The sequence below is a fragment of the Arvicanthis niloticus genome, chromosome 2, assembly GCF_011762505.2.
Source record: "Arvicanthis niloticus isolate mArvNil1 chromosome 2, mArvNil1.pat.X, whole genome shotgun sequence".
Classification (NCBI taxonomy): Eukaryota; Metazoa; Chordata; class Mammalia; order Rodentia; family Muridae; genus Arvicanthis; species Arvicanthis niloticus.
In genome coordinates, this window is record NC_047659.1 from 36,217,996 (window position 1) to 36,243,262 (window position 25,267).

Sequence of the window (25,267 nt, forward strand, 5' to 3'; positions counted from 1 at the left end):
ATAAGTAACAACATAAAGAAATATATATGGCTTTTCACCTCTAAGAATTGTGAAAGCATGCACATTTCTAATTCATTAAGTAAAACATTTTATTGTATACATTTAATCACAGCTCTCTCAAAGGACCTTAAAGATAAATTTCACTTACTAATTTTCTTCTGAACTAAAAAGTGGTCTCAGAATTTGTGTTATCTTCCCTGCGCAGTCTCTGAAAATTTGTCAGCTGAGCATGTTACAGCTTCAGTAACTCATCTAAGTTCTTAAGTGGAATTGATTTCAACAAGACACCATGCATTTGGAGGAACACTGATTGTGTTTAATAAAAAGTGAATGAATATCAAAGAACATTCTGCTCTGTGTAATGAGGCTTTATAGATTAAGTCTAATTATTATTGATACAATAACAAAAATCCTTCATGTATTGAATAGCAATTAGCTTTCCTCTCAGAACAAAGATCTAGTGAGAAAAAAAAAAAAACCATAAAGATGACTCTGTCATAAATAAAACAAGTAAAGATCTGAAACATGAACCAAAGATCAAAAATAAGAATTTCTAAATGTTTTTGCCTTTCAAAATGTTTGTGACTAATTAAATCACTATGTGGGGAGTGTATTAAAAAGCACTGCAGCTCATTAAGTCTAAAAGAAATCTGGTGACAAACTGGGATGAAATAAAAAATTAAATTTAAATGATAATTCAAATAAGAAACCCTAAAAATACATTTATATGCAGAAATTTGAAAAAAAAAATCACAATTTTGTGGTCTTATAAAATTAGCACTAAGGAGACAATGAAGTTGAACAGCGCACGTGACTCTCGGACAATGGGCAAAGGGTCTGTATAAGTGCAAGAAGCACGTTTCCAAGTCCTCGGCTCTGGCTTGCTTGCTCACTTGCTGACACACACACCCTTTCTCACTGATAGCCCTGCTATACTGTGGCTATGTGACCTGGGTAGGATTTGCTTAATCTTCTCAGCAATCTAAGGCCCTGCATTAAAGTCTAGGACAAGAAAGAAACCCCTCCCTTTAAACAAAGAAAATAATAGTTCCTGAAAAATAAATAAAACAGTGAGTTCCAGGACAGCCAGGACTACATAGAGAAACCCTGTTTCAAAAACCCAAAACAAAATGAAGCAAAACAAAAGGAAACAAAAAACAAAAATATTTCTGTGCTTTAAAATTGGTCCAAAGAGGAAGAGCCTCAATCAAGAAGTGTCTTCTCTACTTTGCTAAGCATGTGAACCTATGTGAAACATTTTCTTGCATGTTATCTCATGTTAACTTGCCAAAATATCATGAGGCAGAAATATTGTTGTCTGTATGTGATAAATAAAGTCGAATGAAAATGGCTAACAAGAATTTACGTTTCACCACTCCCTAAATCAGAGACTTTGTCAATGGGGCTCAGAAATGGTAACAGGAAGTTGATAAACATTTACAGGTAAATATAAGTCAGGGGCAAAGGGACAGTCTCTAAGGAGAGATCACAGAGGTGAGGGAAGCTTTCTTGGAAGTTATTTTTAGAGAATGAGTATAAGGCTGTACACTTAACTCCCCAAGTTCAATGTGAACTGTGGTGATATATTCAGAAATGTGCATAATGGATTTAAAGGTAAATTCCTATAAAACATCAGAATTTCTACTCACCAAATACAAAGGATCTCGACTTAACAAATTTAAAAAAAGAAAAAAAAAAAAAAAAAGGTAACAATGGATCACACAACATGGTGTGATCAAATGGACCAGATCCTGTCCATGCGCCACGTGGCTTTCCAAACTCTCTTTACAATGTCTCATTCATGAATTGCCTATTCAGACTGGTTTTTCTAAACTTCACTCTAACACTACAGATTTCTTATACTTGCATAAAGTACAAAATTGTTGGTGCAATTAATAAGCAGAAAAGTTTACTTGAATATGAAAAACATCTACTATAACAAAGCTTTCTATGACTTAGACCGTACAAGGTCTTGGTGAATGACCATCAGGACATGGTGTGTCTAACTGCATGAGTGAGTTACGAGAGGTCACTTTCTAGAGTAGAGAGGTTTATTTCACTTAGGTTAAAGTACTGGTTCTGGTTCAGACTTCTTGAAAAGGTGGGTCCTGTGGCCCATTGAAGCCTTTCCTAGTTTTATACTGACACTAAAGTTGCCCTTTGTCACATCCATTACTCCAGTCACTGCTGCTGAGATACTGGAAAAAAAAAAAAAAATCACGCTTTTCTGCCTCAGGTCTTAATTTGATGTGCAGCTAGCTTTCAAGACATTAATGTTTTGCAAATTCCATGAAGAGGCTCTATTTGAGAGAGCAATTTAGGTTGAGCACATTGGACCCACACAAGAGACCACTTTGTAACAAGGAACTCCATCTGACAAAGAAGTGCATTTCCATCCGCATCAGCATGCTCAATCAGAAGCAAATGCGCAGAAGGTGGAGAACAGTGTTTACCTTTATCATGTCAGGGCACTGCCTAAGCTTCTTCCCACACGGAGCATAGTATGCAACTTCTCCTGGAAGGCGCCCACCAAAGTTTCTCACCCTTGTCTCTCTCTGCCAGCTACAGATTAAGGGGAAAAAAGAGCATTATAAGATACTTAATTTAAAGATAATCACTTTAAAAAGTTGAAAAAAGTACACGCTATTCAGAAAACATTAAAAAATGAAAACAAAAATAAACACACAATCGTATAACCCAAATACAACTATTATTTAAATGGATTACAGTTTTTAAGCTAACAAATTCATTAACAAAATTAAAGACTTGACTTGGAAACATTCAACTGTCATGTATTATAGAAATCACAGCTGGAAGGAAGCATTCGAGTAGTGCAGAAATACACGTAAGTTGTTCAAGAGCAGAAAGCTCCGAGTGTGGAGAGCATACACACGCCTCTCTGTGTCTGCGGCCCGAGCACGCTATCTAAACTCATAGCATACACACGCCTCTCTGGGTCTGCGGCCCGAGCACGCTATCTAAACGCATAGCATACACACGCCTCTCTGTGTCTGCGGCCCGAGCACGCTATCTAAACGCATAACTAGAACCCGTTAAACTAATCTCCCTGGACTACTGCTGCTGTTCAGACATCCTTCACTGTCCTTTGTCTTGGTAGCCTACTGATACTATGGCTCCTGCTTTTGGCATGTGACTGGCTCCTGGTTCAGTCACAGGAGCCCTTCTGAACCCTGCATCTACTTCATCACCTTCATATTAGGTATACTTTCGGTTTTCTTGGAAGTCAACATTTTGTCCCTTGTAGCTCTTCTTCTCTAATCAATAACTATGTAGAGAGGCGAGAAGGGAAAAGCACGTCTGTGGAAACACGCAGGGCCTGACAGGGAAAGCCTCCTGTGCCTACCCGTAGTCCAGAGGGATCCGCAGCTCCTGCTCCTCCGCCACTCTTCTTCGTTTGGATGTACCTTTAAGAAAAGTCAAGCAGAACATGAAATGCTCAGTGTAAAGGACAGCTGTCTGACAGTTCAGAAATTGTTCTATAAATGTTTTAATGAGAGATTATTCATATATTTATGAAAACTGCATTGTTTCTGGTTGTTTTTCAACTGAGCATACTACAGAAAACAAGTTTCCCCCCTTCTGGCCTATATCAGACACTGGGTTTTCTCTACAGCAGTGACCCTGCAGCTTTCCTTCTACTTAGAATTAGCAGAAGAGCCAATAAGGAGGGAAGGGACAAATGCCATGTTTCAAAAACCCATTCACTGTGTTATTTGGAAGTCTATGACTTTTCAGATAGTTGCTACAAATTTTAAAGGTTGGCTCAAATATTTAAAGACAATTTAATTACTTTGTGCGTATAGATCCATGGCCCCAAACAATACCAGGTTTTTAATTAATTAATTAAAGCCACACAGAAGAGGACTGTGGTTATTATGTGCATTTTAAAGGCAACATATAGGTTTCACAAATAGCAACATATATTGAATGAGTAGGGCATCATGCTTGTTTATTAAAGCAAATAAAAGCAAAGATTAGAAAGTGTCAATCAGAGTAAACTAAGCAAAACAGTAGTTAAATACTTAACTACACAAACCCATACTTTCTTAGATATTTAATGAGAATAAAGAGTATCAATATTGGATTGTGAAATGGAGAATGCCGACAAGTCTGTAGACAAATCAACTATGTAAAAGGATCATATGCTACTAAGAATGCCATGCACTCAAAAATACGATTTACGCTACTTTACAGTGAGTATGTAGGCATTTAATTGTCCAAGTCATTTCATATAAAGCACAAAAAAAATCCAAGTCTAAAATAAAGGATGAACATAAAAAAAGAAAGAATTCAAAAATCAAGAGGAATCATTAATTATAATCTTAAAATAGAAATCAAAGGGAAAATTAAAATATCAGGCAATGGATTAAATCTTTTAAAATACATGTTTCTTGGTCAATTTAAAATCTAGATGTTGGTTAAGAGCACTGGTTGCTCTTCCAAAGACTTGGGTTCAATTCTCAGCACCCACATGACAGCTTATAACTGTCTGTGACTCTAGTTCCAGGGGCAAAATACTAACGCACTTAAAAATAAATAAACTATTTGGGGGCTGGAGAGATGGTTCAGTGGTTAAAATCTAGACACAACATATGACTACAATGAGATTGTATCCAGAAACCTGTGCAAATAGCAATCCTCACTGCAGTCTGACTTTTACATTACATCGATAAAAATAAACTGTAGGTACCAGAGTGTGGACTTGAAGTGAGTGTGGAAGAAGAAGTGCCAAGAAAAGCAGGAGGCTGGGACTCAGAGCACAGGGCAGCAGGAGCAGAGCCTGGGGGGCTTCCTATGTGGAGGTTGTGAGGTGCTGAGTGCGCTGTGAGACTGGAGGGAGGGCTTTTGGCAGAGGAGCTTGTCTGAGTCAGGTTCGCGGCAGGTTTCTCGCCTTCAGTGTCACTATCTGATTCCTCCTGGTCTTTCTCATCGTCGTCTTCTGAGCCTTCTGAATCTGATTCTGAATTACTATCTGATTCTGGGAAGTAAAGAAGCACTGGTATATTATAACTAGGTCATAACCAAGCACAGGCAGTTTGCACCTAAGGGAGTATTTCAGAGCAACTGTTTGCAACTGAAGATTCAAGGAAGCAATTTCCCAAGAGGAAGCGAAGACATCAAAATTACCAGCTTATAAGCTATTTGAAGAAAGTGTGTGTAAACTACAGTTCCTTAAATCTCTCTCCAAACCATCAGTTTTAACATTTAAATCATAAAAAGTCCCCACGTGGTACTACTGATACTCCAGTTCTGCTTAGGGCTTTTGGAATTACTTCACACCAAATGGAGAAACTGTGGGTAGCAGAGGGGACACTGGCAGGCGCCAGGGTTAGTTACAGAGTCTCCATGTTCAGCTCCCTGTCCTGGAACCACCATCAACTTTCCATCTGGGACTCTGTATTAAATTAAAACACATAGTTTTCTAGGGAGTGGTTTTGGTTCTGGTTTTGCTTTCTTAGTTGTAGTTTTTCAATTCAGGTAAAGACATCAGGCTTTGAAAGACTCATAAACTATGCTCACAGAAGTAACTGTGGTAAGACAAGAGACAAGCTAAGGGAAGCAGGTCTGTTCTGATTGTGAAGTCTGTGAAGTTAATACACATGTTAGTTAGCACATACTCCTCTAGACATGTGACATACAAGACTGGATTAAAGACTGGATAAACACAGGACTGTGTCATAAAGGTGCCCAGACAGCATCCAGGTGGCACTGTTTGGTCTGGTTCTATTGCCCACACTGGGACTCGATAAAATCTAGTTTTTAAAAAGTCCTGAATATAGACAGACTGCCTTTCAGGATCTTTTCATCATTAGAATGTTAAATTGTATAATGACTGTTTTCTTATCCATTAGTTTTACTAACAAAAATTCTGACAGATCAGTAACAAATCCCATACAAACATAAATACATACATATTTATATAATTTCTGTATTTATATTTTAAGTTATCTTTCATTTTATGAGTTTAAAAGCAATCTCTATTTTAAAAAAAACAAAACAACAACAACAAAAAACCACTAGGCACAAGATCATGACTCTATGTTACTTAATAAATTCTGAAATCAAAAGGACTTAAGGTTTTAGTTCTTTAAATGATCATGGTGCAAAATTTCCATTTTAAAGCTATCCAGTAATGTTTTTATAAGTAGCAGAAGAAAATAAACCACACATCCAAGAATATTTGGGCAGCACTAACTGGCCTTGAAAGGGGTAATGGACAGAAAGTTGGGGAAAGGGAAGGGGCATGGTGAGGGAAGAGAAAGGAACAAGGTATATTTAAAACACGTTGAATAAAATTCTAAATATAATAATCCACCCACTCACCCCACCCCACCCCAGACAGAGTTTCTTTATAAATCCTTGGCTGTCCTGGAAATTACTGTATAGACCAGGATGGGTCTTGAACTCAACTGCCTCTGCCTCCCAAGTGCTGGGATTAAAGGCATGTGTGGCTAACGTGGCTCAAAATTACTAGCTGTTGTTGTTGTTGTTATTATTATTGGTTTTTTTTCAAGATAGGGTCTCTTGGTGTCAAACTCAGAGATCTGCCTGCCTGGGATGAAGAGCATGAGTCATCACCATCTGGCTTAAAATTATTTTTGAAAATATAAAAAGTGCACTGCATAAGTGGTCATGATGAAATGAAAATTCAGCAACCTGATAAGATTGTTTGATTCATGCACCAACACTTTACAATTAGTCATTTAATGCCAGGGAACTACTATCTAAGATTTTACTTAGAATTGCAGTACCAATTTTATCGGCTGTAAAAAACAGTGAGTGACAGCGATTCCATGTGTGAAAATTAAAACTTTTTAGAAAACTTTCTGGTTTGTATACTTAAAAACAGACTTTAAAATTTAAAGCAGAAAATAACCTGATTGACTGTCATCAGACTCATCGTCTTCATCATCCTCTTCATCTTCTTCCTCATCATCTTCCTCCTCATCCTCATTCGAATCCTCAGAGTCTTTACTACTGGGAATGTCTGAATCTGTTCCTCGAAACTGTTCCACCAAGGACGCCGTCGGATGGGGGTGATGGTGTGCTTTCAGCGGGGCTGCATCACTGCTGACCCGCTTCTCCTTCCCGCTACTGTGCAGGATGGGCGAGGCAGAAGGCAGCGCTGGAGTCTGACTGCTGGGGGTTCTCCTCCCACTCGTGCTCAGATTGACAGGGGAGGAGAACGGGGTGCTGCTTGAGATATTTTCATTAATCTTACTCTGCATTTTCGTTTTGGTCGTCAGTGCTAAGGGAGCTTCTTGAATGACACTCTGAATGACTCCATTTGGTTGGTGATTCCCTAAAAGTGCATTTGTCAAAAATGGATTAGGGTGGTTGTTATCTAGTGGTAGTTTTGGATGTGCTGGTGAACTAGAGGTTGCTTTCGTATTTGACAAAGCTGCAATAACCTTCTTCAGGCTCTTCCCCGGCTCCTGTTTCTTTACTTGTGATGGGAATGTCTGCTTATATTGTTCCTGGTGAAACACAAGTTAAAAACAAAATGAGAAGGCCAGGAGACAAGGAATGCTTTCGTGTGTCAGTATCAGAACACAGGTTTCCAGAGAAACTTACACCATGACGTCCAGGCATGGGGAAAGGAATGTCAGTAACAACCAGGGCTATCAGGCCTTGCTTAGGCGCTATGCATTCACTCTCATCTGTTTTAACCACTCTAAGCATGAGTACTTCTTGACCATCCCCTCTCCTGACTGCTGCTCTCATTTTCACAATAACCCAGTCCTGAGGCCTTAAAACTGTCTGCCCTTCCCCTCCAAAAACTCAAAAACACAAAACCAACGAGCCTATTACGCTGTCTTTGGATTCTTTTGTGAAATATTGCTCAAATTTAGAGCATGCTGTTAATTCTTCCTGTCCAACTCCTAGTAAATATGAACCCAAACTTTGTATTACATTGGTTTTTCTTTGACTAGCTTCAAGGGAGCCCGGTCAACCTTCTGAACTCAGTTACATGCACATCATTTCATGGCTAGCCATTAGCCGTGCTCTCTAGCTGGTTGGGTGACTGCTGAGGCCAGAGTCACATGGCACCTTCCTCCTCTCACATTTTGCTAGAATCATTTGTCTACATGAACTGTTTCAGGAGCATGAAACCCTGTCCATACTTCAAGCTCTCTCACTCAGCAGTTTTCCACATTCCTCTCAGACAAAAATATTCCTCACTCCATCCTCCCGTGCTCTACCTGGCTGATATTCCATGATGAACTAGTTGTTTTGTTTGTTTGTTTTTTCCTTTGTTGACACAGAGTATCATGTAGCTAGTCTATGCTGGCCTTGAACTCCTGACTGTCCTGCCTCCAATTCTCAAATTCTGGGACTCCAATTCTCCAACTCTTCTCATCTTCCTGAGTACCAGGCACACATGCAGTAAAAACATCCATTCATATATAATAAGAAAATAAGTATCTTTGAAAAGGAACTACTTGATGATAAAAAACATGTAGATTTTACTGTTATAATTGAGATAATATATAATTTAGAATTATTAAAATATATTTTGTTAATTTGTTTTGTTTTTTAAGACAGGGTTTCTCAGTGTAGCCTTGGCTGTCCTGTAACTCTCTCTGTTGACCAGGCTGGCCTCAAACTATGGAAAACCACCTGTACTGGCATTAAAGGCATGTGCCACCACTGCCTGGCTTATTTTGTAACTTTCTAAAATAAAGAGGATGGAAAGATAACCCAGTGGTTAAGAGCATTTATTGCTCTTGCAGAAGACAATGGATCAGTTCCTAGAACTTATATGGTGGCTCTTAACCACCCACAATTCCAGTTCTGGGGGATCTGACCCCACCTCTTCAAATGCCCTTGGGTATCAAATAAACATGCTGTTCATTCTAGCTCAATACAGCCAAAACAGGAACACAGAGAAAAATTACATTGCTCAAATAATTCTTTGTAAACAAATGCTACTACATTCATACAAAAAGCAAACCACCAGGAAAGTGTTAGTTGTTTATTCAATATGTCCCTTTGGTGTATATACTATGATTCTCAGATAAAATACCTTTATAAATCTAAGATGCAATTTTCTGACAGAAAACTCCAATGTGTTGCATCTCTTAGAATGTAGCTAGCATATAATAACCCTTTCACTAATATATGATTCCTTCTAATATTGGGTCACATGGTGCAGTGAAAGGAAATCAGACACTGTACATTTGTATTTTAATTTTCAGCAACTGCCCCCTGTTATAATTCTAAAGACTCTCATACCATGAGTTTATTCCCACAGATTAACAGGAATAAACAAAGATTATTGCATTTATCTCAACTGACAGTAGTCAGTTAATCTTAAGAGTAGACATAATGTTAGGAAAAGGTCTAAGAACAGTCTCTACAATTGCTGTTTCAGAGCATCCACCACCCACGTGTCATACGGGGAGAGACGGGCTGAGGTGTCGTCCTACATTGTCCCTTGTCTTAAGCTTCAGCAAATGCAAAATATTCTCCAGATCAGACCTGACTTGCTTCGGTCTATCAAATTCTACTCCATGTCTATATACATTGAATTTATACTTATTAATTTAAATTACATGTTCCCAATGTAAGCACTGAAGGAATCAATGATAAAAAATAAGTCAGACGTTCATAGAGTAGGATAAGGCCAAAGAATTAATAGCAGGTAGCATGGAACAAAAGAGACTGTCATAAAAAATAAGCAAACTTCCGTATGTTATAAAGTATTCTATAAAGAAAACTATTTCAAGGAAAGTATTGACAAGATGCTCTGTAACACTAAATAAGGTATGTGGATAACATTATTTAGAGCTGAATCTAATGCAAATCTAATCACATGGCTGGAGAGATGATTAAGAAATGCTCAGTGGTTAGGAATACTTGCTATTCTTGCAGAAAATGCAGATTTGGTTCACAGCATCCATATGTACCTTACAAGCATATGTAACTCCAGTTCCAGGGGATTAGATCCCTATTCAAGCACTAGACATGCATACATGCACACGTGCACAGCACACACAAATACACATAAGACATTCATTCATATATAAAGGAAAAAAGTGTCTGTTAACTATTTGCAATTAATTATTATCATTTTAATAACTTATGTATACTTTTAGAATGGTCTTTATAGAGTAAAACCATACATTTTAAATTAAAATGCTTGTTTAAAACCCCTTCAACTCTGAACTTTCATTTGATACAGCAATAGCAAGTGACTTTAATCTGACTCTTAGAGTTTTTTTTTACATGATTTAGTATAGAAATAGGACTGTATGTGTAATGATCCTAGCTTTTATTAAGAGAATATGTAACCTATTTAATAAATAGCTGTTCAGTAACCATATAATTAATCAGTTTATTTTTATACGTGGTATGCATATGTATGTACACACTTGGACATTACTGTATTACAGAGTCCAGAAAAGGACACCGAATGAGGTCTTCTATTGTTTTATGCTTGATTCACTGCATCTCTTGCTGAACCTGGAAGCTAGGCTAGCAACTGGCAAGCTCAAGCAATCCTCCAGTCTCCGGCACGCATGGACCAGGTATGGCTTTTTATGTAGGTGCCAAGAATGCAAACTCAGTTGTCTTGATTACACAGAAAGTAGTTGTTCCCACAGAGCCATCTCCTCAGAAGAGAATTATTTTATAGGATTATTTATAGTAACATTTAGGAAACCAAAAGCAAGTACTTATTTGGAATAAAAGTAACTCATAAGATAGCTCTGTGAATTCATTTATCCGAAAGTGAAATAATACCTTAATAAAAGTTTAAAGCCAGATAGTGTAATTCTTAACTTAATTAGATTGCTGCTAGGAAGGAAACTGTGTGGTGTTGATAATACTTGCTATGTTTAAGGAATACATTATGAGTTATATCCGGATCACTGGTCATTTTTAGATTGGTAGCTACTGCATCTGGCTACACATCTCAGTAATCAAGAAAGCTTGAAAAAGCCACACATTATAGTTCTACCACAACAGATTCCGGTTTAATTTCTTTAATAAAATATTTTTCTTAAACTTTCTCAGATGATCTAATGCATAATCTGTCTTCAAATCTCAAAATTTATTCAGATCATTTGTTTCTTTGATCCAGTTCATAATATCATCAGAGTTGATGATAAAGACATAGTAAAAATCTTTTTTTCTTTCTTTCTTTCTTTCTTTCTTTCTTTCTTTCTTTCTTTCTTTCTATCTTTTTTTCTTTCTTTCTTTTGGAAAAAAATACAGCTTGTTATATGGTTAAAAATGAGAATTGTAGGGCTAGTGATATGGCTTAGCAGATAAAGGAGCCTGCCATTAAGCCTGACAACCTGACTTTGATTCCCAGGACCTACATGGTAGAAGGAGAGAACCACGTTTTAGGGCTTATGCATACATACACTTGGACACATACTCACACACACAATCAACAAAAATGTAAACAAAGAAATGAGAAAGAAATAAGGATTCTAGTACCATATAGCCATCATTTGGATTCGAACTACATCACAAATGAGCAATGTGGTCCTGTGAGAGTTGCTATAAAGAACCGAATTATTAAATTAATTGAGTTATAGAAGATTAATTCTATAAATCTCAAGTTCATCACTTGTAAATGGAGCTAATAGCTCCATTTATAATAATAACATTATAATAATTATATATAATATATTATATAATATATAATAATTATATAGTAATTATATAATATATTTAATATATTATATAATATATAATAATTATATAGTAATTATATAATATATATAATAACATTTATAATAATAACATTAATATATGATGTAATATGATAAACACAGGTTGGCATTTAAAAATATCAATAGCTAGGGTTGCAGAGATGGCTCAGCAGCTAAGGTACAAACATAAGGACCTGAGTTCAAACCTCCAGAAGCCACTTAAAAAAGTTGGATACTATAAAGTCAAAAGGTGACTTGTGGTAGGGCACGAAGAAGGAGCTGGGGATCCCTGGGCTAGCTGGCTGCCAACCTAGTGCTAGGCTGTCTCAAATGAATAAGGTGGAGCTTGACAGAGCGGCATATCTGACGTCTCCCTCTGGCCTCTGTACTCATGCACAGATAGAATCACCTGCATACCAACAACACACCACAGACATAGAAAATTAAAACTAAAACCAATAGAAATACACTACCATACTAATGGTGAAATGGACTTTTTTTTATAAAAGATTTTTACACTTAACAATCTGTAAATTCTAAAAGTAAAAGAAAATTGTATAAGAGTTAATTCCTTCAACATAGAACATAGTGTTCGTAAAATAAAGAGGCGTTAATTTTAAACAAAATAACTATAAAACATGCCTTCTTCAACTATAATATACTCTTGCTGTCAATACAGGAGAGCATGGGGGTAGAGGCAGGATGACACAGTAGCATTTCAGAAGCCCAGGAAACAGGGATGTAATGAGATATGTGTGGGAGTATGTAGGGACTGAACTTGGGTCTCCAGCACTGAGCTACATCCACAGCACAGCCTTTTCTCCTCTCCTCAAGCCCAGTGCTATGCCACATGTTTGAGCATGCGCTAACTCATCTGTATACCTTAGCCCCACTAGTCCTCTAGCAGCAAAATTCTGGTGTATGTGGTATTTTGCTTACCCGTTTAGATCGCAATTCACTGGTCAAAGAACTAGATTCTTCAGAGGTATTTTTATTCCCTGCTTTAAGTACATCAGGAGAAGGAACTACGAGTTTCCTGTAAGTTTCCTTTTTGGCTTGATTTACCAAAGACAAAGGTTTCACATTGGACACCAATCCCGTCGACTGTATTACACTGGTGTGTTTGGTCACAGACTCCTCCTTTGCCTGAGAGCTTTGGAAAATAAATGGAAGCTGCTGTGACAGAACCTGAGGCTGCTTCTGCTGGGACTGGAATGATGGGTGCGTCTGGGACTCAGACACAGGAGGTAATGGCTGGTGTGTTCTTCTTTCCTGGGCTTTTTCAGTTGCTTTCTGTCCATCTGTTTTTGGGTCTGAAATACCATGTAATAGCACCTGGAAATAAATTTAAAAATACTTGAGAAAGTTCTGCTAATCACTAATGACAGAGACATGACACAAAGCTCCCTAACACACAACCAAATGCCTTAAAGGAAGGCAGTGTTCTGCATGGAAGGACTGAGGTGAAGAATGAGTGTGGAGCAGGGAGGAGGCCTCTGGCCGCACTGGCCATGAGCTCTGCATGCCTTCGAAACATACCTGGTTGTTACTTTTGTGTTGTGCTTCAGTCTCTGAGTCAGAATCATCATCTTCACTCTCCTCAATACTTTGATCTTCTTCTTCTTCCTCTTCCAGATCATCTGAATCGCTGCTGCTAATGCCTTCACTTGAGGTGTCTGACGATGTGCCTGAGTCACTATCACTGTTGCTAGAACTTTCCATAGCCTTTTTCCTTGGTTTCTAGAGAAAGAGTCATTATTTGTTAAGATGATTCTTTAAAAATAAATTCAGGTGCTGGGCAATGGTGGCGCATGCCTTTAATCCTAGCACTTGGGAGGCAGAGGCAGGCGGATTTCTGAGTTCGAGGCCAGCCTGGTCTACTGAGTGAGTTCCAGGACAGCCAAGGCTATACAGAGAAACCCTGTCTCGAAAAACCAAAAAAAAATAAAAAAATAAAAAATAAATAAATAAATAAAAATAAATTCAGGCTTCAGTAGAAGGCATGCTCTTTTAGTTTTCAAATGATATCTTCAATATTAAAACACCATTTACTAAAGAGAAAGCATATGTCATAAGGGTTATTATAAGCTAACTTATCTAACAGGACATCGTCAATATAAAGTGTAAGTCTTGACATGGCTACTCACCAAATGTATTTGCCTTGTTAATCTGTTTAGAAAAAATTCATTTAAAAATGTTATGAGGTGGAGGGTTTTGTAACCTGAAAAGAATCTCCTATAATTCTATTATGTTGCTTAATGTACAAATTGTATTCTTTATAAGAATACAGTAGACACTGTTACATGTAGAACAGTTAAAATATAAATATTGTACATCTGTAGAGTTACCTACGTCACTGCTATGCTTCAGAAGTGCAACATTCGAAACTGCAGTTCACAAAATAATGACAGAGATTTGATATAAAGTAAGCAGACAAATCTTGACCTAAGATGAGCCAAACTGCGTTTTCAGGCACCTACTATAACTGTATGCCACAGTGAATCTTTGTCTACGTGAAACGTAGTCTAATATAGAGAGAGGAGGGGAAGAGATTCTTAGTCTAAAAGCAAACAGTTCTGAGCGACAGCCAGAAGACAAGGCAGACAGCAAAAGATTTATGGAGTAGTGGTGAGGAATGAAATCCTCTATAAAAATATTTCATATCAACTCAGTACTTGGGAGGCAGAGGCAGGAGGATATCTATCAGTTTCAGACTATCCTAGTCTACACAGTGAATTCAGGCCAGTCAGGGCTTCATAGGGAAAATTGTCTTAGGGGGAAAAATTCACATAGGGAGAAAGAAAAACTATTTCTAAAATAGTTTTAAATAGCTTTATTGGAAAAAATTACTAAAAACTGATAGAAAGGGATAATGTAGTTCATATGAAAAGGAAGTATTATGTTTAAGAAACAATCAGAAGGGGTAGATGCCTGTAGTGAAATAGTGTCTTCCGTGCTTACCACATGTACAAGACTTCCTGAAGAGCAAGCCAGCAAAAGCTCTAGAAATGATGGGGAAGGCGCTCCTGTAGTTTCAGGGCTACCTGAGAAGCTGCTGGTGGTTGACGGCCACAGGGAGAAGCAAAGCCACGTTTCTTAGGGATGTGGGCAGTGAGGGGTTACTCATGCTCCAACAGGCGATCATATGCTCATGCACATACAGGCAACATGAAATGGACTTGTGGGTAATGAGGAGGAGGGGAGAAAGGGGAAGAGGAGAGAAAGGAGCACATATGGGGAACAGTGCATACGAGCACAAGTACACAGCAGCAAACACATGGAGTTGGGAGGGGAATGTGGGAGAAACTGGAGCAGGAAGGAATGGAGAAGACAGACTGGATCCCAACACAGTATAGGAAGGAGTGTATGAATATTAAATATTGAATAAGAAGGAGTGAATACTGTGTAAACACATAACCATGAGACAAACTATAAAAAGTTACACAACGATCGTATAAGCCACCTGATAGGAGGACAGAGAGGAAGGAATGTTGAGAAGATACAGCAACAGGATGATGTACAGTCTGTACCCAATCCCTACCATTCAGTAGCATTTACGGACAGAGAACGAAATAGTGAAGAAAACAATAAATTACAAGTTTCAGTCCTCACATAAACACAGATTTCATGACCTCTGGGGACTGGGGGACAAAAGACAGAAATATTCTTCTATAATTGAAAGCCGAACAGAAGCTGCAGTTTTGGCTTCCATAGACACGGCCTCCAACAGGGGACTAGGCACCTCATCATTCCCTGTGGCATCTGCTTCATCCTCTCTGGGGCAATGAAAACTGAATCTGAGTGGTGTAAGAATAGCAAGGCGAGAAAGACAAGGTAGAGGCCAAAGGGGAAAAACACTGTTAATGTTAAATCTACCATTTGGCAAAGGATCAACTCCTTTGCAGCCAGTATCTGTAATTGGTATCTAAGCACAGCCAGCAAGCTATGCATCTGAGCTGAAATGACCACTTCTGGGTTAATAGGGGCTAGAAAGCAAGAGGGTTCAGCATCAACACTAATCTGGCAGAGAATTTCCTTTCAACACTCACTGTACATACACACAATTTTATTTTTAAAGATAACAAGAGAATGGGGACTCTACACCTTCCTGTATACTTCTAGTGGGGAAGGTCCTCAAGCCGGAGGGTAGATAAGAGTCCATTCATGAACAAGGAGGGAGACCATCATTCATGAGCAGCCAGTGTGATTCCGATAAGCTGCTCACTGCATAGCATGGATTGACAGTGTAGGAAGGATGACAATCCCTCCCCCCAACCCCCGCAGAAGCGCAAAGAACTAGAGTGGCACTCCAGGAAGGGCGGAAGTAGGTTTGGATACCAACAATTTCATTTCCACAGCTCCTAGGAATGTGGTGTGTGCTTTATTTGCAAATTAATTAGGCAATGTCGCTTTACTTTCACAAATACTGCTTTAAAATCATCCTGAGTTCATAAAAATGATTAAAGGAGAGATGACTAATTTTATTCCATCTGATTTTAGAGTTTTTTAGAACCCTCGTGAATGTTCATTTATCACTGTATACTTTTATTTTTTTCAGTAACTAAGCAAAGACATGTTCAAGACTATTATCTGCTAAATATAGGTGCTGAAATCTTTGGGGGTTCAGGACATGAGAAAATTTGCTAGTGAGAACAGGAGACATGAACCAGCATACGACTTATAAAACTGTTGTGAGAGTAAAGGACGTTTATAAAACAGGAGCACTCACTACAGCACGAGCTAGAGGGGAGGCAAGGATTTCATCCATGTCACCAGGTACCTTGTGAGCAGAGGCCCAGGGGAGGACAAGCACCCTTATGCAAATGTAAGGCTGGAACACTGCAGGACAGGAAGAACAGCCATGGAGAAGCCACTAACTGAAAATGCGTTGCACATGTTCAGAAGAGAACGTCAGCTAGATCAGTTACAGCCAACTAGGAAAGCACCAGCAGATAAGGAAGGGTGGGCCAGGAGACCTCTGCTCAGAGAGCTCTTGATAACAGAAAAGGGCAAGTCCATTTACCCTGAGAGCAGTAGATACTGCTCGAAGGAGTGACAACATAGGCTGGCCACAGAAAATCTGCACTTTCAATTTAAACATTTGAACATTTTTAAGTCCACTGCTCAGTACTATTAAGTACATTGAGACTGGCACATAATTATCAGACGACACTTTCAGAATTCTTTTCATCTTGTGACACCGAAACACTAAACCCATTAAACACTAACTCCTGGTCAAGGGCTAAACTGACAACCCACATAGTGGAAAGAGGGGAACGAGTCTCCAGAGTGTGCTCTGATGGCCACATGTGATACACACGCACATGCACACGCACATGCACACGCACATGAAACTTAGAAAGAATCAAACTTTTTTAGCTACCATGTAAAATTAACATGTTTGAGGCACACACCCACAAATGGGATGGCTGGATCATATTATAATGCTGTAATTCATGCTTAAATTTTTGGGGGTCACTGCATACTTTGTCCATAGCAGTTCTGTCATTTTATATTCCCTAACATTTTTAAAAGATGGCATTTGCTACACAGGACAGAAATTTATCTAATTGTAAAGTAGAATATATCCAACCTTAAATAATTTTCAAGCAGGCTGTATGTCTATAAACTCCAGTCAGAACTACGTGTGGTCTCACCATCCAGGCAAACTACATGTACTTATCAGTGACTCTGATGAGGAGGCCTAAGATCAGCGCTACGCCCTCGAGGATGGACATACAAAATATCTCAAGAAATTTCATTCACACTATATATGAAAAGAGCTAATGAGGCAATTTTATCAAGCTTTTAATCTTGAAGATAATGAGTAAAATGCAGGATTTTATGTTCACTCTAATTAAGCAACGTTACCATAATACATGTTGGCACATGTACTACTCAAAAGTATTTAAAATTATATGAAATCATAAATTTTACATTATGATTAAATTCTAAAATTAATTAAAACTTAATAGTCAATCTCTGTATATTATAACTTTTATTGAGTTGTTTACATGTACCAATATGGTGCCTCAGATCTGTCTGTACATTGGCAAAGAGGAATGTCTGTAGTTAACTTTCAATATGGGCTCCTCATCATCAATGTGAAAAGAGGATTTAGTGAGGAGTGCTAGTTCTGTTTAAGAACATCAGTGCAGATTTCTCTCTAAGAAAAGAAAGTAACGGCTCTTTCACATTCACACCCTACAAGGTTTTCGTGCAATGCCTTGAACCTGGAAGATACTTTAGGTTTCACATTTAACTACTTGCATGAGGTCAGACGACACAGTTTAAAGGTATAGACAAATGGCTTTTAGAAATACAATATAGACAGATCTCCACTGACACAATGCATGAGAGCTGCATCACATAGCATGGAAGGTAAGAGCAGGCAATGTGTCCCTCAGTGGGTGACATGCAGAGAGGCCAGTGGGAGCTCAGAACAGGCCCTTGTTGCCTACACTGCTGGGACTACCCTTGGAAATGATCCTAAGGGAGACCGAAGAGTGAAGAGCGGCTGGAGTAGCAGGTGGGGAGAGCGCCAGAGAGAACAGAGGTTCTTCCATCAGCTTTGCCCAAGTGCTCAGTGGTGTTTGAAACAGAATGAAAAATGTTTGTTTGGGGCCCTGGAAAGGACTAATGAGACTCAGTCAGCTTCTTAGAGACACCAGAGTACCTTTCCCAAGCTTTTATGGGGGTGTACTATAGTCTGGGAAATATCTATTTACTGCTAAGAAAACAGAGATCAAGAAGAGAGAAAAAGGTAGAATGTAGCTGAAGATGTCCTGGATAAACAAAACCTAGAAGTTGGGATGTCAGGGTTTCCCTTGCTTTATGTAAATAAGGAAGTCAAAAGCTTGAAATGATTAGAATCTGGATGAATTTACCATATGAGCAAATTATACACTAATCATACATCTGAAACCAATTCTATAGCCAAAAAGATCTAGTCAGAAGGAAGAATCCATGTTAGCAATCTGAACAAAAAAGGGTAACAAAGAATTTTCAAGTAGTCGGGCTGAACCAATATACACCAGCGACCTCAGCATGTAGGTGGTGATGCAGCAGAAGCTTAAGTTCCAGGCCAGTGTGGTCTACAAAGAAACACCCTGTCTCAAAACAAAGCCAACAAACAGAGCTCTAAGAATAAAGAAGATGTCAGATGGAAACAATAAATGGCACCCCTCTAAATCATACAGAGATACAGACACAGCCATTTTTCTGTAGGGTTAAGGAGAGCGTCTTTACCATGATCTCCATTCATCTAAGGCTAAGCTTTAGACTTGCTGAAAAGAAGGAGCTCTTGCCCTGGATCTTACAGGCCAAGGCCCTGGCACACAGGAAACACAGTCTACTACAGTACCCGGGAAACTAGACTCAGATCCTTTCAGCTAGGGTACCAGAAAAATTATCTAGAAAGGTACTCAGCAAAACTTGCTTATAAACTGTAGTGATGTCAATGAAGTACACCAGATGATGTACACAAGTTGAATTCCCTGAACACCACTACGTTTATGTGGATACCACCAGTTAAGAGGCCCTCAGCTGGCAAGGAAGTAACCCACTGACAAGATGACCTAAAAGAAACACTAAATTTAATGCTGGGCAGATGGCAGTAGTCAAGAGCAGAGGTCGCTCTTCCAGAGCACTCAAGTTCAATTCTCAGGACTCACAAGGCAGCTCACAACGGTCTGTAACTCAGTCCTGGGACTCTGACTCCCTTTTCTGGCCTCCATGGGTACTACACACATGTAGACAAACTTGAAGGCAAAAAACCACCCCTTGCCCATACACATAGAATTTAAAGAGAGACAGACACAGAGAGAAAGAAATTATATGGATGTTATTATTTCTTATGGATAAAAATAATAATAATGAGGAGCAAAAAAATCCCTCCTCTTCTAGGAACACTGTCCCTAGTCTCTTGGGTCTTTGCTACTGTGCTGTTTCTCTAGTAGGCTGGAATTGTGATGTAGATCAGTCTGGCCTAGAACTTAGCCTGGTTCTACAGGGATCCTAACCCAAGACCAGGACCCTCTCTTAAGAAGGCCTAGGCAAAGCATGAAACAATGCAGTTAGTGCTCAGAGACAATAAATCTGCAAACAGAAACAGAACCAGCTCAGTGTGGAAACTGTTCAATCTGCATAATGGGTGTATAGGAATAATTGGTCTATTGAGATTATATGAAATTTCCCATAACAGAAGCTTTCTTAGCTTTGTTTTCCCTAAACTATAGACTCCAGAGTTAACATGTTTGCCTTCAAATTCTGACTCAACCACTTACAGAGTAGTTATTTTAGTGCTATTTTCCAATGCGTACTACCACCCACCAAATGCACAGGGAAAACTGAAATCCGTATGTACAGCAATTAGAATAGAGCTGGCATCTGGCATGTCTCCATAAAGTTCCATTGGAGCTAAAGCCTAGCTCTGTGGCATGATGCAAAGAAGCAAAAAGCTTGACCCATAACTGTTACTACTAATTATATTATCTGTACAGGTCCTCTGTTTTTTTTTTTTTTTTTTTTTTTTTTTTTTCCCAATGCAAAAAGCAAGAGGAATTTTAATGATCCAATGCATTCGGTCCTCCATGTTTTAACTAGCCAAGACATCTATTCAAACGTCATCACTACACTATAAAAATATACATTTCTGGTAGCTTGACTTTTAAAATATTTTCCTTATACACTGAGCCACTTTGTACTTGTTCTTCAGGACCAGCTTACCTTATCTTTGATTTTGTCGGCTCTGGTGTCCACAGGCTGGCTTTTGTTTTGTTCCTGATGACATTTTGGGTTTCCTCCACCTGAGCTTGTGCTTTGATTCTGTCCCATGGAACTTGAAGCAGGAGTGGATAGTACAGATGTACTGACACCGAGTACAGATGCTGCACTGTTTCCATTGACTGACCCATTCATACCTTGAAAACAAACAGGTTTATATATTGGGACAGCATTTGGCCAAAACAAGGAGTAGAGGATGTACTGTTGTGTATGTATAACTGTGAGTGAAAAAAGACAAGCACTAAAAGTCACATATCACTCCTCTACACGAAAGATTCACAGTACATACCGTAGAGACAAGGTACAAACTAATCCTTACTATGGGCCTGAGAGGGGTTTATTTAAAAGGGTGAAGAATTGTTGGAGAAAAAATTTTAGAGTATGTTGGAGAGTGGCCAATATGTAACACTATGAACACATTATATTCAACTGAATTATTCACACACATTAAACTGTGTGACTATCACAGATGTTAAATGAACATGTTTAGAAAACAATATAGGCATTGTCCTTTTAGAAACACTCAGTGTGAATAAGCAATGGGCTAGTTAAAACACTGCAATGTGTAAATACTCTTGTAGCCACCATACTTAGAGACTACAGAGATACTAATCATTTAAGAGAAAGACAGAGTAGGAGGGTAGTGGTTTGGATAAGCTAAACTGAGAACCAGCATTCTATCCTGAGTTTTGTGTAAGAGACAATGACATACAGAGAACAGAGCTGTAGGACTGCATTCAGACCCCAGTAATTCACAGCAGTGGATAAGCAGTATTTCCTAATGCAAGTATTTAACCTTGGTTACAAAATCAGGAGACGTATAATATGAAATTGTTATGAAGATTAAGAAAGATGATATAGAAGCATCTAGCACAAGGCTGGAAAAATGTTCTTAAAACCAAACTGATGCAAAGAGGCGTGGGGACAGGTTTCCAGTCCTTCACTTGCACCAATGTGAGTACCTTTTTCAAGGCCATTTCGACTACTCTTCCCAGAAGTCCTTGAATGGAATGACGAATCGTGATTCTGGGCTGGAGGAGCAAACAGTGGTGGAATTCCCAGTAATGGGGGAAAGAAGGGCGCTCCTGCACGAGAGTGACCATCTGTGGTTCGCCACCACTCTGCACCTCAAAACCAAGAAGAGCAACAGAAGAACTGAGTGAACGTCATAATCTATACAGCGACTATGTGTTGCATTTTATTCCAGAAGCAACGTTTCAAGTTTCTTCCGAGACACAACTGCTCAAATCACCTAGCTCTGAGCACCTTTTCGCTGTGAACCTGTAATCTGAATTTGTATGATCCTCATCCCTTAGGCCATGATTCAAGAATCTTCCCTTAACTCTTCCCTTCACTGTTTTCTAGATTCAAGCCAAAAAGTATGTTTTTCACAATATATATTTTAAAAAAAGCTAAAAACTTAGAATATAAAAAGAACCATTTAACTTCATAACCTACAGCATCTATTTACTAAGTTAATAAGGAAAGGAAAAGTATTAAGTCCACATTCACCTAAGAATTTAGACCTGAAGCTCACATCTGTAGCCTCTTAAAATTTTCCTCCAGTCATATGCAGTATCAATCTGGCTTTGACAAATCGGGGGGAGGGAGAAATTAATATTATCAGATAAGTCTAGCACATCTCAAATGTATTTATAAATGAAGTAATTCTGTAGCCAAACAAATACAAACATAAAATACAAATATGTAAATAAATATAAACATAAAGAAATAAAGTTCTCAAAGAAAACTTCTAAAACACATAGTTTTTAATTAAAAATTTAGTCATTTGAAGCTTCTAGCTTTAAAATTTATAAAGACAGCTTAAATTCCCCTTACATTTCTCATTTACAAATGATAGTGATTTTTTTTTTAGGCATACAAAATAACCAAACTAAAAAAAATCATGGAATGAAATTCAGATATTCAAACAGTAGTTCTTCATTAAAAGTGGGGGAAGTCAATTTTTATAAAATACATTTTTCAAGAAAGAATATAGATTAAAAAGAGAGCTGGACCAGGCAGTGGTAGCACAAAACTTTAATCTCAGAGGCAGGCGGATCTCCATGATACTAGCCTGGTCTGGAGAGTGAGTCCCGGGACAGCCAGGGTTATACAGAGAAACTCTTTCTCATAAGACAAAAAAAAAAAAAAAAAAAAAAAAAAAAAAAAGCGGGGAGTGGGGGTGGGGGTGGGTGGTATTTGGTAATCATCCAATGAACAGTCCTGTATTGCCTCATACCACATCCTGGAAACAATCTTCAACTGGCTAACCTGCTAAATTTCAAAGTTAGTTCTCTTTCATACAAGTCTCCTAAACAATATGGCATTATTTCTTTGACTGGAACAGATAAAGAACATTAGAAGCAAACACCCACATAGTATCAGGAGACTGTACTATAAGATCTTTAAAAAGTTCTAGGAACATGCCTTCATTATGTAAGGGTGAAACATTCACAGTCACTGCCATTCCTAGAGGTGTCAAGAACAGTGTAAGCAAAACACTGCAAAAGCCATTGCTGCAGGGGCAGTCACTTAGTGAATGCTACCCTGAAAGTCAGGGACTTGAACCACAACACTGTGTGAAAACTCCTGTCACTCAACCACAGTCTAGATGCATTTAGATGGGTAAAGGGAGGGGTGCGTTTTGGGGGAGGGGAATATCTGCACGGCCCATTCTTATCCGCAGGCATAGGCTTGAAATTTAGTTTCCCCTTAGTTGATAAAAACTGACTCCAGCAATAATGTATTGCTTATACCTCTAACCAATGTTTTAAGGCTGGACATAAAGAACTGGTTAAAAACTAAGTAGTCAGAGCACAAGATTCAAATGTGATAGGTGTAATGAAACTCAGAAAAACATTACAATGTACCCCGGAATGTCAATAGTAGGCACACAGCAGGCACTAGAGAAAAATAATAGGGAAGCTGTTTGTTGTGAGACGACAGCTCAGAGACAAGCACACACAATCAGTTAGAGAAAATAAAGAAAAGCACCATTTTTGAAGATAAATGCCTGATATTATTTCAAATGAAATTACAACTTTTCAGTGAAAAGTTTACCCAGATTTCAAATTGGGGAAAATAAATAATGTTAGCCACAAATAATTTACATACCAAACAGAAGATATTAAACAAAAGTAACATACGGAGGTGCAAGGAGAACTTCTAAGCAAATTCCAAATCCCAGGAAATGCTGAGCAGCCAGAGTGGTCATTTCCAGGGAGGAATGCTAACATTTTAGACTGGACACCGAATCCCAATCTGATTCTGCAGTGCTTTGATTCCTCTGTAGCTTTGTTGGCACCACAGCTTCACTATTTAGCCCAGGCTGGCATCAAACCTGTGTGATCTTCTGCCTTCCAAGTTTACACTCAACTACCTGCATACCTAGCTCTGAGATGGCAGAATTTTTAAAATCACTCATATGTGCAAAAGCCTGACACAACCCAAAACTTCGCAGATTATAGTCTTAGAATGTAAACACAAAGATTTTTAAATGAAGTTCATAAAATATTATTTCAATATATGATAAAAATTAGATTATAGTAATATCCAATACATAAGCTTACATTTGTTTTTTGAAATGAAAAGTACTTTAGATGTATATAAACTTCATTAAAAAACTATACCTCACTTAAAATTGCTAATAGTATCTATCTTCATGTGACTTCCTTGTATTTATGGGGAGACTTTTTTCCTAAAAAAGACTTTTTTCCATTTGGTTACTCTTTTGAATTATAATTTATATATTTAAGTTATTGTACCAAAGTGTAATTCAAAAGTGGGTTCTCTAAAAATCAACCATAACCGCAGCCCATTTTACAAAGAAGTGTATACACATATGCATATTTTTCCACTAATGCTTCTGAGTAACCTATCCTTCAGCAATGCATAAAATAAGAGTGCTGTGTGTTCCTCCAGAACATTACTGGCAAATAAGGGAACACCTTATGTAGGTTCAAGAAGTATGTTGCTTCTTTGTCAGATGTTCTTAAATACTTTTCATTCATTTGTTGTATGTGTGTATGTACACACTCACTCACATGTATGTGTATGTACAGGTCAGAGGGCAACCAGAGGGACTAGGTTATCTCTGTGTACCACATGGGTCCCATGAATTGAACTCAGGTCAAAAGGCTTGGCAGCAAGCTTCCCCACTGAGCTGTCTTGCTGGCCCTAGGTTGGTTTTTATATTTTAGAAGCACCATCACATACAACTTATTTTTTTAATACTTATTTGATCATCTTTCCAATATTTGGTTTTAATATTTGTTGTTAGAATTATAACAAGATAATAAAAGTACTGAGGATATCAGTAACTCCCTAATTACTGTTAACTATTTAGATTTTATTTCAAGCTCTTTGATTTCAGGAGGTAGCTGTTGATACTGAATAACCATGTTAAAAACCAAACAAGCAGGTATGGTGGTGCTCAAGAGGCAGAAGAAAAGGCAGGTAGATCTCTGTAAGTTTGAAGCCAGTCTGCTCTAGATAGAAGAGTTCCAGGGTCTACAAAGTGAGAAAAATTTTAGGTCCTATTAATATCTTAAGGAAATTATTAAGATTTGGTTAAGTATTAACCAAAGTATATTATTTCAAATGAAATTACAACTTTTCAGTGAAAAGTTTCCCCAGATTTCAAATTGAGGAAAGTAAGAAATTTCCTCAATTTCTTATTCTGGTAAAGAAAGACTCTGTCCACACACAAAACTTTTCCACCATCCCCTCTTCAAGACAATGAAATTTAAAAAAATAATGTGCCTCAAGAGATAATATTTGAAATATACAAGTAA

General features: G+C 38.2%; 1 protein-coding gene across 15 annotated transcripts in view; it reads right to left on the reverse strand.

Moving 5' to 3' along the window:
* The window catches only part of Baz2b (bromodomain adjacent to zinc finger domain 2B), a 291,302-nt gene that overhangs the window by 50,912 nt on the left and 215,123 nt on the right, over positions 1-25,267 (reverse strand). For 11 of the 15 annotated variants that reach the window (XM_076928795.1, XM_076928797.1, XM_076928806.1 and 8 more), the window contains 8 exons: positions 21,434-21,598; positions 20,415-20,608; positions 13,227-13,427; positions 12,627-13,022; positions 6,899-7,499; positions 4,708-4,999; positions 3,365-3,421; positions 2,454-2,562 (listed from right to left, as the gene is read on the reverse strand). In XM_076928795.1, the coding sequence (XP_076784910.1) occupies positions 2,454-2,562; positions 3,365-3,421; positions 4,708-4,999; positions 6,899-7,499; positions 12,627-13,022; positions 13,227-13,427; positions 20,415-20,608; positions 21,434-21,598 (2,015 nt within the window). Of the gene's footprint in view, positions 1-2,453; positions 2,563-3,364; positions 3,426-4,707; positions 5,000-6,898; positions 7,500-12,626; positions 13,023-13,226; positions 13,428-20,414; positions 20,609-21,433; positions 21,599-25,267 lie in introns of all 15 variants that reach the window. The other 4 variants (XM_076928807.1, XM_076928802.1, XM_034494127.2 and 1 more) reach the window with 3 other exon arrangements.